This window comes from Accipiter gentilis, chromosome 16, assembly GCF_929443795.1.
Source record: "Accipiter gentilis chromosome 16, bAccGen1.1, whole genome shotgun sequence".
Classification (NCBI taxonomy): Eukaryota; Metazoa; Chordata; class Aves; order Accipitriformes; family Accipitridae; genus Astur; species Astur gentilis.
Window position 1 is genome coordinate 17,433,656 of NC_064895.1, and position 12,968 is coordinate 17,446,623.

The window sequence follows — 12,968 nt, forward strand, 5'->3', positions numbered from 1 at the left end:
ATCAATTTTATATAGCATGCTGCATAAAATATGAATTTATATTTTATATTTCTATATTCTATTTCTACATCATAAAAATATAGCACTATTGTATTTGCAGTTGCATTGATGAAGTATTTTTCAAAATCAAAAGGTCTGCCAGATATTTTAAATAGGCTATCTTAAAAGGAAAAAAAATTCTACTATCTTTAGGATTCAATCCTTGAAGATGCTCAGCTCCTCAAATGAATACTCAACCTAACGCTAACGCGTTATTTTTGGTGCAAAAGAAGATATACAAAGCATACACAAAAGTCCAAGAGCCAAAGTTTATGCATTACAGATGACTTTTTTTTTCCACATCTAGCTTAAATGGGACTTCTACTAAATCAGACTACCTTATTTGACAGGGACAATACAATTTGCTGGAGTTTTAGTACAACCGATTAACTGTAAAACAAAATATTCTCAGCTTCAACTCATCCAATCTGAAATGAGCTTTTATTCCAAATCCAGATTAGACACGGCTGTTTTAATTTTAGGCATCACTGGAATGTCAGAGCAGCTGACAATATCAGCTGTTTTATTACAAATAAAATATTTTATTCATGTAAAATATTTTATTCCTCCCCAATGACTGCTTTTTGAGATGTCTTTTTAGTGATATCCTTGAACACACATTCTAATAGCAACTCAAACATCCTAAAGCATAACACAAATGCATGCTTCATTGTGATTCAGTGTCTTATAAACACAGCTTACCTGCAACCCTTAGCAAATTTGCAAGTCCCAGGAGCTTAGCAGACTGCCTATAGTTGGTTGACAACTGAGCAAGACAGTCCTTGATGAGACTAAGTCGATCCGAACATAAACGCACTGTTGAAAGAAGAACTGGTGTTAGAGACTGTACAAATGAACCCTACTGCTGTATTTCTCGTTAACAATGTAGACGCAGAAAGAGTGCTAGGGAGTATAAGAAAACAAACACAATCTGAAAACCAGCTCAAAGTTACTTGCATTCGGATCTTCAGTTATACCAATAAAAAGAAAGTTAAAATAACACTATCCAGCCCCAATCTCTAGCAAGTCAGGCTGGGAGGGAGGAAGAAGAGGGAGACTGACCAGAAAGAAAACTTACTTTTGTTTCAGGTTTTCAGACTCAATGTTTTTAAATTTATATGACTAACCATATGCCTTTATACAAATTTATTTTTAGATATAAATTTTGCAACATTCTCAGAAAGACTGTTAAAACAGACGTTAATTGTCATTGAGAATACTGTAAGTAACTAATATTTCACGCTACATTGTATCTCAGGGTGGACAGGATACATCATTGTAAAACTGAAAGAACTGTCATAGACAAAATCTTGAGGGTGTTTTAATTTCCATAAATATTGTCTGAGCAAGTAGAGGGATAGCCTGCAAATCACAAGGTTGTGTCAACCATATCCTGAAAAACTTGTGTTTCAAAAAAGATTTTATCAATAATTAAACAATTACCTTAATCATATAATTTAATATCATGAATCAATTTCAGTGCTCTTTTTAACTAGTTAGTAGGGGGCTAACTTCAGGCTGCTGCTTTAAGAAACTAACTTTTTCATACCATGCAAGTTCTCAGAACACAGAGGAACAGCATGCAGATCTTAACCCTTTAACACTCAGTAAGACATTAAAGTCTGCATGGGGGATAAGCCCAATATACTAATACAGACTTTAAAACATATGACATTAGGCCTTTCAATAAGAGTAAAGAAGCCCTTGTATAATGAAAACTCTATCAATAAAGTTCTGGAAATCAAATTAGACTGAAACAAGTTAAGAATGCAGGAGCAGGAAAAGGCTACACATTTAGTTTCATTTTTAATATTCCATCACACACATGTATTAGTATACAGCAGTAAAATGTTTTCATTCACTGACTATACGAGCAAGATATTTTGAAATATCTAACATAACTGAAAGTAATCTGAAATAATACCATGGGTCAAACACTTTCATTAAAGACGGACTTCTCTTCACTTTTTATGTCAATAAGGAGTCTCCAAACCAGATTTTATTCAAATAGATCATAAAGTAGTTCACAACCTTAACTGCTGAGTTTGCTAAATATACAAGTGGGCGAGAAGCTCTACAGAAAACTAAACACAGAAATACAAATAAAAGTCTACTGCTAATTCTTTCTGTGGGAATAACTGATCCTTAATGTTATTTTAATGACATCCTATCAAAGTAACTGACCATTTAAAGGCTTTCATTAAAACTTTAAAACATGAATTTAATCTTATTAGTTTGATTTACATGAAAAATACTGAAGAAAGGATAAGACAGGATCATTAATGAAATTACAGGCATGATTTCACATATCCTAATTAATCTAGATCAGTTCTATTCACATAGTATTAAATGCAATATTATGTTGCAACTTTTTTTAAATTATACCTTCATGTCCACACCGAAAAAGATGAAGAAAATATACGTGTACTTTTCTACAGGCTGAACAAACTGATTAAAAAAATAATACTGCTCTAGAAGTCAACAGTGGAATACTGCAAGATCTAGAAAACAGACTTACTCTCAGTCCAGAAATGGTAAGATTTCTGAACATAACATATGGAGCATCAGCTCAGTTTGAAGGAATACTTGTGAGAAAAAAGACAACAAGAAGAGAACACCAAAGTAAAGTAACAACAGCCACTAAGAACATCCACTTCGTTTTCCACAGACCCACAAGAGCTTCCCATAAATCCCAGTATTTCTCTGCACAATGCCAGAAATAAAACACTACCATCAGCATGTTTCACTGGTACTCAGTGCTCTTGAAAACACTCTACAAGAATTGGCTTAGAATACCAGTGTTCATGCAGTTTCACATAGTTGCCCACATAACACACATTCAAGCTTCACTGAAAGCCAGGCAAATGAGCTCTCTTGTATTTCTCTCACTTAGAAAAGTGGAGGTTTTGTTAATAAAGTGTATTGGGTTTGCATGGCCAGGTTTTGGTAGCTGGGAGGCTACAGCGGTGACTTCTGTGAGAAGCTGCTAGAAGCTTCCCCCCACATCCAACAGAGCCAATGCCAGCTGGCTCCAAGACTGACGCGCCGCTGGCCAAGACTGTAACCCCGTGGGAAGCCCACGCTGGAGCAGGTTCCTGGCAGGACCTGTGGCCCCGTGGAGAGAGGAGCCCACGCTGGAGCAGGTTTGCTGGCAGGACTGGTGACCCCCCATGCTGGAGCAGTCTGTGCCTGAAGGACTGCAGCCCGTGGAAGGGACCCACGCTGGAGCACTTCAGAACTGCAACTCGTGGGAAGGACCCACATTGGAGAAGTTCGTAAAGGACTGTCTCCCATGGGAGGGATACCACAGTGGAGCAGGGGACAAGTGAGAAGTCCTCCCCCTGAGGAGGAATGAGCGGCAGAGACAACGTGTGAGGAACTGACCCCAACGCACATTCCCCATCACCCTGCGCTGCTGGAGGGAGGAGGGAGAGAAAACCAGGAATAAAGGTAAGCCTGGGAAGAAGGGGGGGGGGGGGGCGGAGGTATTTTAAGATTTAGTTTTTATTTTCTCATTATCCTACTCTGATTTGATTGGTAATAAATTAAACTAATTTCCCCAAGTCGAGTCTGTTTTGCCCATGACAGTAATTACTGAGTGATCTCTCCCTGTCCTTACCTCAACCCATGAGCCTTTTGTTGTATTTTCTCTCCCCTGTCCAGCTGAGGAGGGGGAGTGAATCAGCAGCTTTGGTGGGCACCTAGCATCCAGCCAGGGTCAGCCCACCACATAAAGCAATGAACTTTGTTAGTTTGGCACAATCTATAAGCAATAAGATGTACTGTAATATATTCAAGTTTTTCCCTTTATCTCATTGTCCATAATCATCCTTTCTTTCCAACTTGTGCCCAACAACTTTCCATACCATTGGACTCGAAACTCCAAAACAGATTTAAAATTTTAAACAAGTCATCAGAAGAAATACCTTGTAAAAGTTCACTTCCATTGCCATTGGGTTTTATATACTTCAAAATGAAACAGCCCAGTGGAGACATGAAAACTGCCTACCCATGAAGTACCTCTCTCCCACCCATTATTTGAAAGCTTATCAGCACATGAGCAAGTGAAGATTAAAATAAGCTAAAAATAAGTCCTCAAACACAGATTCCATATGCAGATATCTTTCTTATCTCACATAACTGAAAAATGTCTTTTCAACTGAAATAATTTTGCAGTATGTGCCTGTAGGCTGTTTAGAGTCAGGGATGCATTTGTCATGCATATTTATGCTTGTGATTCAAGTAATCATATAAAGAATAAAAATATGCAGTACCTTGTAATGGTAACATTTTCACGCCAAATTCTTCAAGGTAGCCCAGAGCACGAATGAGATCTAGCTCCTCCTGAATAGCACTTGGACAGTCTACAATAAGTTGTAGACAGCACCTAAATAGGAAGGAAACAAATTTTTCTAAAAATTTTTGAATAAATTCAAAGTTAAATTTGTGGAAGAAGTTCACCTGTGAAAGAAAAAAAAGAAAAGAAAAGAAAAGAAAAGTATTTTGATGTGCTTATAAACATCAAAATACTCACTAGTCCTGTAACACACATTGTGTTAGGCACTATATCTCTGTTATGGCTGGCTAAACATTTTTTAAAAAATTCTATTCTTGGATTGCCACAATCTTCTTCGCCTAGCTGTGACAGGAACATCACCTAGACCCTCTTATATTTAGACCTGCAATGAATTTAACAAAAGATGCTTTAGACATTTGTACTTAAATATTACTTAAATATGTAATTATTAAAGGAAATATTTCTCATATCACTACTGCCTTTTGGTGTTGCCATATACTACAAGATAAAAGCAAAATTCTGTAAAAAGTTTACTGTAAGTGAAACGTTAGAGCCATTGTCACAAATTCAGTTTCCTCAACTAGGTTCAGCAATTGAAAACAAAGCTGATTAAAAGGAAAAAAAAAATCCAATGCAAAATGGCTCTGAAGATGAATTAATGTGTAGAAATATTAGTAACAAGTTTACTTAAAATAAACATTTTCAAAAATTCTGTTTTATGAATATAGTATTGACATAATCAGCTTTTAGATTTATTTTTTTTTTATTAAAACTTGAATTCTGGTAGTGTTCATATGTAGTTTTATTAATACATGTTTAACAAAAAATCCACATGCAAAATAGCATGAATGATTTAAAATGGCTTAATTCACCATGCACATTAAACCAGGAAAGTCTATTATTTGTGCAATTTGTCATACAGCTTTTATCTCTACATGTTAATTAAGAAATAGACATGTTTACATCAAAAATAAAACTGTATGTTAGCTACATTCCCATCTGAACCCATCACATTTTTCAGGAGCAGTGACAAACATTTCAGGGTGAAATGGAGATTAGAACAGGAGTGGAAGGAGAGAGAACTAGAGAAACACATTCCATCTAAACCAACTCAAACAGGAAGGTTACTAGGAGACCTACACACTGGGATAATCACTCATGGAAATAGTTGTTTCATGGTAACTTAACTGGAGAAAATCAGAGAAGGACCAAAACATCTTACTAAACAGAATAAACACATGGTAACACATTCATGGCAAGTATTCATGCTATAAACTTAATATTTTTAAATACCACTGTAAAACCATAAGATAAAAGTTGATCATGGACCCTTAGGACATATTAAGAACAATGATACTTTGTATTTCCAGAGGCTCTTAATGGAAAAGACACTCAAGAGCAGATTGGGGGGGGGGGAGGTAAATAAAGCCTAATTTTGTGACGACATTAAATCAGTTTTTCATAGCGATTAACAGAATCATAGAATAGTTTGGGTTAGAAGGGACCTTTAAAGGCCATCTAGTCCAACCCCCCTGCAATGAGCAGGGACATCTTCAATGAGACCAGGTTGCTCAAAGCCCCGTCCAACCTGACCTTGAATGTTTCCAGGGATAGGGCATCCACAGCCTCTCTGGGCAACCTGTTCCAGTGTTTCACCACCCTCATCATAAAAAATTTCTTCCTTACATCTAGTCTAAATCTACCCTCTTTTAGTGTAAAACCATTACCCCTTGTCCTATGGCAACAGGCCCTGCTAAAAGTTTGTCCCCATCTTTCTTATAAGCCCCCTTTAAGTACTGGAAGGCTGCTACAAGGTCTCCCCGGAGCCTTCTCTTCTCCAGGCTGAACAACCCCAACTCCCTCATGCTTTCCTCACAGGAGAGGCGTTCCATCCCTCTGATCATTTTTGTGGCCCTCCTCTGGACCCGCTCCAACAGGTCCCTGTCCTTCCTGTGCTGAGGACCCCAGAGCTGAAGGCAGGACTGCAGGTGGGGTCTCACCAGAGCAGAGCAGAGGGGCAGAATCCCCTCCCTCGACCTGCTGGCCACGCTGCTTTTGATGCAGCCCAGGATACGGTTGGCTCTCTGGGCTGCAAGTGCACATTGCCACGTCATGGCCCGCCGGCTCATCCACCAGTATCCCCAAGTCCTTCTCCGCAGGGCTGCTCTCAATCCCTTCATCCCCCAAGCCTGTATTGATACCGGGGGTTGCCCTGACCCATGTGCAGGACCTTGCACTTGGCTTTGTTGAACTTCATGAGGTTAACATGGGCCCAGTTCTGGAGCTTGTCCAGAGGCCTCTGGATGGCATCCCATCCCTCAGGTGTGTCAACTGCACCACTCACCTTGGTGTCATCTGCAAACCTGCTGAGGGTGCGCTCAATCCCACTGTCCATGTCATTGATGAAGATATTAAACAGTACTGGCTCCAATACAGACCCCTACGGGACACTGCTTGTCACCAATCTCCATCGGGGCATCGAGCCATTGACCACCACCCTCTGGATGCAACTATCCAACCAATTCCTCATCCACCGAACACCCCATCCATCAAACCCATCTCTGTTTAACTTAGAGAGAAGGATGTTGTGGGGAACTCTGTCAAAGGCCTTACAGAAGTCCAGATAGATGACATCTCTGGCTCTTCCCTTGTCCACTGATGTAGTCTCTCCATCATAGGCCACTAGGTTGGTCAGGCAGGACTTGGCCCCGGTGATGCCATGCTGGCTGTCTCAAATAACCTCCCTGTCCCCCATGTGCCTCAGCATAGCTTCTAGGAGGATCTGTTCCCTGGCCTTCCCAGACACAGAGGTGAGGATACATTATATTACAGTGCCACATACAACAGCAAAGGACTAGACTGCTGACCCAAAAGGTCTGTTCCAATCAACTGTGCATTTTGTTCCTGTTGCTCCAAAATTAAGCTACTCACCTGCAAAAACCAACCAACCTCTCTGACTCCTAGCTTAGCCCAGAGGAGGGCTTCTTTCCTATGCATAGAGGAAATCCCACCACTACAGTATCCTCTCCCCAACAAGTAAGTAGCTAACAGATAGATTTTAACTGTGACAATTATATGCATACAGATAAAATTCAGTTCTAATTTGGATATTACAACAGTGTATGCACCTGCTTCATTGTGATCACAACTTTTGTACAGTGTATCTAGTAGCCCTGGTGTCAAGAATGTAAAAAGGCTCAGTTGATTTAATACTAATAAATTATACTCATATAAATATTCATATATTTTAAAAAAAAGATAAATTTTAAAAAGCCAGTGACTCTTGGGCCTTTTAGGCTTCCAAAGCAAGTATTTACCTTGAGTGCTTATAAACAGTTATGACAGTTAAGAAACTGTGTTTTCAATAAAAAGCTAGAAATAGAGCTAGCGTTATATAATTAACACTGTAAAAGTGACTATCGTCCAACTTTGACCTAAGGCAATAATGCCTTCACTAAAATAGCCAACAACAAAACGCCATGAAAATGAAGAAAAAAACCCCTCATCCTCATCATATATTTATATGTGCGTGCATTTGGGATGGGAGAGAGGAAGAAGCCATGAGTGATTAAGGAGAAAAAAGAAAACAATGCTTTTTCAGTCAGTTTCTAGTTAAGTTATGGAGAATGTAACAATCATTCAAGGCAAACTGCAAAAATATTCTTCCTTTAATCCCTAAGGGAAAATATATCATTTGTCAATACATAAAACTTCACAGTAAAAATATTTTAATCAAGGAAAATTTGTGAATTTGAAAAAGGATAATTAATGACAAACAGTTTGACTGTATTACTATAGTCAGTACTCAAAAAAAAACTGGTAACATGTATGCACATACCATTATGGGTTAAGATGAATTTTTATCTTGAGGGGAAGAAAAATAATTTCATCTTTTTCTTGTAATTAGTAGGTAAGTGTACTCATGTCTAAATGAAAGTAGTACATTATAAAGACAAGTCTTCCTTTGTAGTTGAGACATAGGTATTTTTGTTCTGTTATGGGATTTTGGTTTGGTTTTTGTTGTTTGGTTTGTGGACACAGAAGGCAAAGGAGTGGAATGGGAGAATGAAGAACCACCCAGTGTAGGAGATCAGGTTTGAGACCATTTAAGGAACCTGAAGGGGCACAAGTCCATGGGACCTGATGAGATGCATCCACAGGTCCTGAGGGAACTGGCAGGTGAAGTAGCTAAGCCACTAATCCATCATATTTAAGAAGTCATGGCAGTCTGGCAAAGTCCCACTAACTGGATAAAAAGGGGAAACATAACTCCCATTTTTAAAAAGGGAAAAAAGGAAGACCCAGGGAACCACAGGCCAGTCAGTCTCACCATCTGCTCAGGATGGAGCAGATCCTCCTCGAAACTATGCTAAGGTACATGGAAAATAAGGAGGTGATGGGGCTTTCACCTAGTCTAGTGGAAGAAGTCCCTGCCCATGGCAGGGGGGTTGGAACTAGATGATCTTTAAGGTCCCTTCCAACCCAAATCATTCTATGATTCTGTAACAACAATACTAATGAAACAGCTAATTCTTAGAATAAAAGGGAAAGGCTGGAAATATTAAGACATGCCTCTATTTTCAATATTTCGGGTAAGCCAAGGCATCAATATTCTACGTAGGTAATACACAATTATTTTACCTATTACATCTAAACTGTAAAAGAAAATACTTCCATATCTAAATTTACACAAGATGAACACCCACATTGCAACATCCAAGGCTGCTCTATGACTGAATTCCTTTCTGAAGAATTATTTGGCTTATTTCTTCACATAATGAAGGGAGACAGAGAGCCTCAAATGAACTCTTAGAATCAGGAAAGACCAAAGTGAGAAAAGAAATTAAACAATCAGCAAAATGCTGTTTTCTATTGTGATAGTAACTGGGGGCCACAATTGTGGTTCAATGCCATAATGTAGAAAAGGTTCAAGTGACACGCACAAAAAGCTTCTTATCCACAGGGAAAGTCTTACATGTTTCTTCTTCCTCTTCAACCTGAATTCTGTAACAGATCATTCCAACAACCAGGGACAGCAATGGTGTACACATACACAAAGCAAGGCAGGGAAAATAAAGAGAAAAAAAGACACCACACCCCCCCACCCCCCCAAACAACCCACAACCAAACCACAAACACCTCTCCCCGCCCCCCCCGAAAACCACAAATAACTGTTGCCCCTGAAAAAACCTACAACAACAACAAAATCTTACAGAAGCCAAAGGTATTGTTTCCATTTACCACGTAATTTTACATGAAGAGATTATATGTAAGATTCACCCCCTCTTACACAGAAAATTCAAAGTTTCAATTAAAAGAACAATATGTATTTACATATATGATAATTGTAAATATACCTGGCCAAATCCATACAGCTATCGGTCAAACTCGTGGAGGAATTGAAATATTCTCTGCCAGCAGCCAAAACTAGTTCAATACTTTTCGCATAGCTGACTCGGTACTGTTGCTTTCCTTTTGATGAACTTGGTAGATCCACTGACCAAATGCTGCAATGCATCATTTGCCCAGCTAAGTGGATATTGTCTATACTGCTTGAGCATAAAAGACTTTCTGTGAATATCTAAAAGAAAGAATAATAATTTAATTATCTGCAGCAGCAGCTTCAGGTAAGCTTATCTGCATTGTATGGAACCACCCCCTTTGAATAAAAGGATCTTTGAAGTCAAAAGAATATATTCAGTCCAAGCAGAACATGTAACTTCTACCAAGGAGAGTATTTCCACAATTTATTTAAGGAAAGCTAAAATTAACTAGTAGTTAGTTATTTCTACTTCCTGCAGAAGAAAGCTTAACTGCCTTTTTACAGTATGACTTAGAGATCAGAAATTATTTATACCTACATTCTCAGGTGTTAATAGGAAGTAAAAATCTGAAAGGGCAGTTCAGTATTAAGGCCTTAAAACTAACAACATATGAGAAGAAATTTTGTATCACTGAAAAAACTAAAACTATTTAGAACTGAGCATATAAGATGGTTTTTTAAGTTTCAATCACAACTATCTTCAAAGAATGCGTAGTAATACAATGCTGCATCTGCCACAAAACACCTAACTTAAAGTGGGCAAAACTTTGACCTGAAAATAAGACACTCCAAATAATCTCAATTCCTTAGAAAAATAAATATTTTTTTTTAAAATATGGTCAGTATTATCCTAATAAAGAACAACATATACATTTAATCATTTCAGAAAATATCACAGCTGCAACAATATGGCCTTTGTCAAAGGTTTTAAATTTCCTAACAAATTAAATAGAATCAATGAATCATAGAAGAACCCAGGTTGGAAGGGACCTCAGAAGATCATCTGGTCCAATCCTTTGTGGGAAAGGGGGCATAGATGAGACTAGCTAGCACCCTGTCCAATCACATCTTGAAATTAAAGTAGTTCTTCACTAGGAAGAACCTCTCCCAACCGTCTCATGCTCTGGAAAGGAACACAGTTCAGCGCTTCTTTAAAAAAAGATCATACAATCAGATCATCTTCCATTTCACAATATATTAATCCTCAAGCAACAGTGAAAGATGCAAAGTCTGATAGCTAACCCTTCTTTCTTAAAGGTCACATACAATTCACCTCTCTCACAATTTATAGACATGAAGTCCTTCTTCAATAGGACAGGATTCACTTTGTATGCAAGCAGAATAGAGTAAGCATCATGCTAAAAAGATCCCAATACAAACCTCACATGTGATTACAAATCCTTACTCTCTCACCAATTTCTCAATTTTGAAGTTATCAAAATATAATTGCATACGACAGCACTATATTTCAAAGCACTGTCAGCATTCCTAGATCATTTTTCCAAAACCCTTTGTTTTGTTTCTTAATCATACAGTACAGAGGTTAAAAAAAATAATATTAATAAAAACCCCTATATTAAGATCAGAGCAAAGCAAATGCTATTATTTTCAGAGTTCTCTAGTAATATAATTTTTTTAAATGCACTTAAAAAAAATTCCAAGTACACTATGCCTTTGTCTATCACAAAACCATGAACATTAAATACACTGCAGATCTCTTTGAACACCGTCAAATTGTACACTTACAGAGAAAAAGTGACTTTTTTGTGTATGGGTTGAATAGCATTGCTTTTTGCCTTCCATTTTTTTTTCTAATTTGCTTTCAAAACTTCTCCTAAAAGCTTATCTGATTGGTAGCCATAAGCAATTAAATCTGCAAACAGTAATAAAACACTCAAACTTTTAAACGATGTGACTATTTAAACACCAATTATGGTGGACACGGCACTGTTTCTGTAGTAAACTACAGTATATTGAAATGAAAATGTAGATAAACAATACATGTCATAGCAAATTCTACCTCAGTCTAATAGCTGTCCTTTGCAAATATTATTGACACAAGTTTGGGGTTTAAATACATGCCCGGGGGGGGGGGGGGGGGTATCCTTCAATGAAATTAGATTTCTTATCTCACGTTATTTTACTTCAACTATAAGCAGTAGAAAGTCCATAATCCTATAATGATCTTAGATAATATTAATCAAACCAGAACTTCATGTTTAAGAAATGCTTGGCTGAAGATAATATTTAGCAAAAGATTGTTTATTTTCATTAGTTTTAAGCATTTATTACTAAACACATTTGTACCTAGAATTACAAAGTCTCAAGAAGTTGACTCAATTTAAGAAAAGCTGACTTCTAGTAAAAGATATACAGGATATTTATTACAGGTGCTTTTGATGAAATGAATTAACATAGGACATTTCTGATCTGAATGAAAATACCATAAAAGAACCAGTAGACAACTAAGTAACATAACACATGAAAAGGTATTTACATTTGTGAGCAACAATATGAAATGAGAAGTTGTAGCTTACTTGGGACATAAATCAATAAGAAAACATAAAACTCACCTCATAGCAAGTGTCTGAATGTAAGCATGTATATACTTTCTGCTGCATGTCTAACATATCCTGGAGCAATTCCTTCCAGTGTGTCTCACTGACTGATGGTTGCCTACAAACATTATTAAAATTAAATACTCTCTTCCTCAACAAATATAAAGAAAAGCAGTAGAAAACACTACAGTTCTATCACCAAAAAACAATTTCTCAAACACTATTTCAATCTTTAATTGGACTTTTAACCAAAAGCAATTTAAAGACAGAATGCTTTTAGTATTAACATTAAAACAGTGTCTGTGGGATAAAAATTGTTTGATGACAACAACACAGTGTTTTTATACTGTTTGTTTTCTGTGGGATAAGACAAGAATTTAAGCAATCTTTATCAAGATCCCCCAAGTAGTTTTGATAACTTCCAATACTATATCAGAAAGTTGGAAGTGCGATCTTCCTGCTGAACCAAGAACAGCTGGGTAAAAACAAGTTTGTAACAGCAACTGAGGATCATTAAAGTGCAATCTCAAAGGACTAGTCAATTGCATGTAGTCACAGATGACTAGACCTGCAAGTTTATTTTGTTCCTTAAACTGGAATGGTATTCAGATTCTTCACCCTCTGGGTCCATGTATCTCTCTTTACCCACAAAGCTTATATACAACTTCACGTTCTCAATCAAAACTTTTACTCATAAAAACATCATGAAGGTTTTTTGACATTATCTTGAGCCTTTCAGATTAGAAAACAC

At 37.4% G+C, this 12,968-nt stretch overlaps 1 protein-coding gene across 1 annotated transcript in view; it reads right to left on the bottom strand.

The window, feature by feature from the left end:
- The window catches only part of NBAS (NBAS subunit of NRZ tethering complex), a 189,434-nt gene that overhangs the window by 119,067 nt on the left and 57,399 nt on the right, over positions 1–12,968 (bottom strand). The window contains exons 29-32 of the mRNA XM_049818661.1: positions 12,233–12,335; positions 9,694–9,917; positions 4,314–4,426; positions 742–855 (exon numbers count right to left, since the gene is read on the bottom strand). Of these exons, the coding sequence (XP_049674618.1) occupies positions 742–855; positions 4,314–4,426; positions 9,694–9,917; positions 12,233–12,335 (554 nt within the window). The remainder of the gene's footprint in view (positions 1–741; positions 856–4,313; positions 4,427–9,693; positions 9,918–12,232; positions 12,336–12,968) is intronic.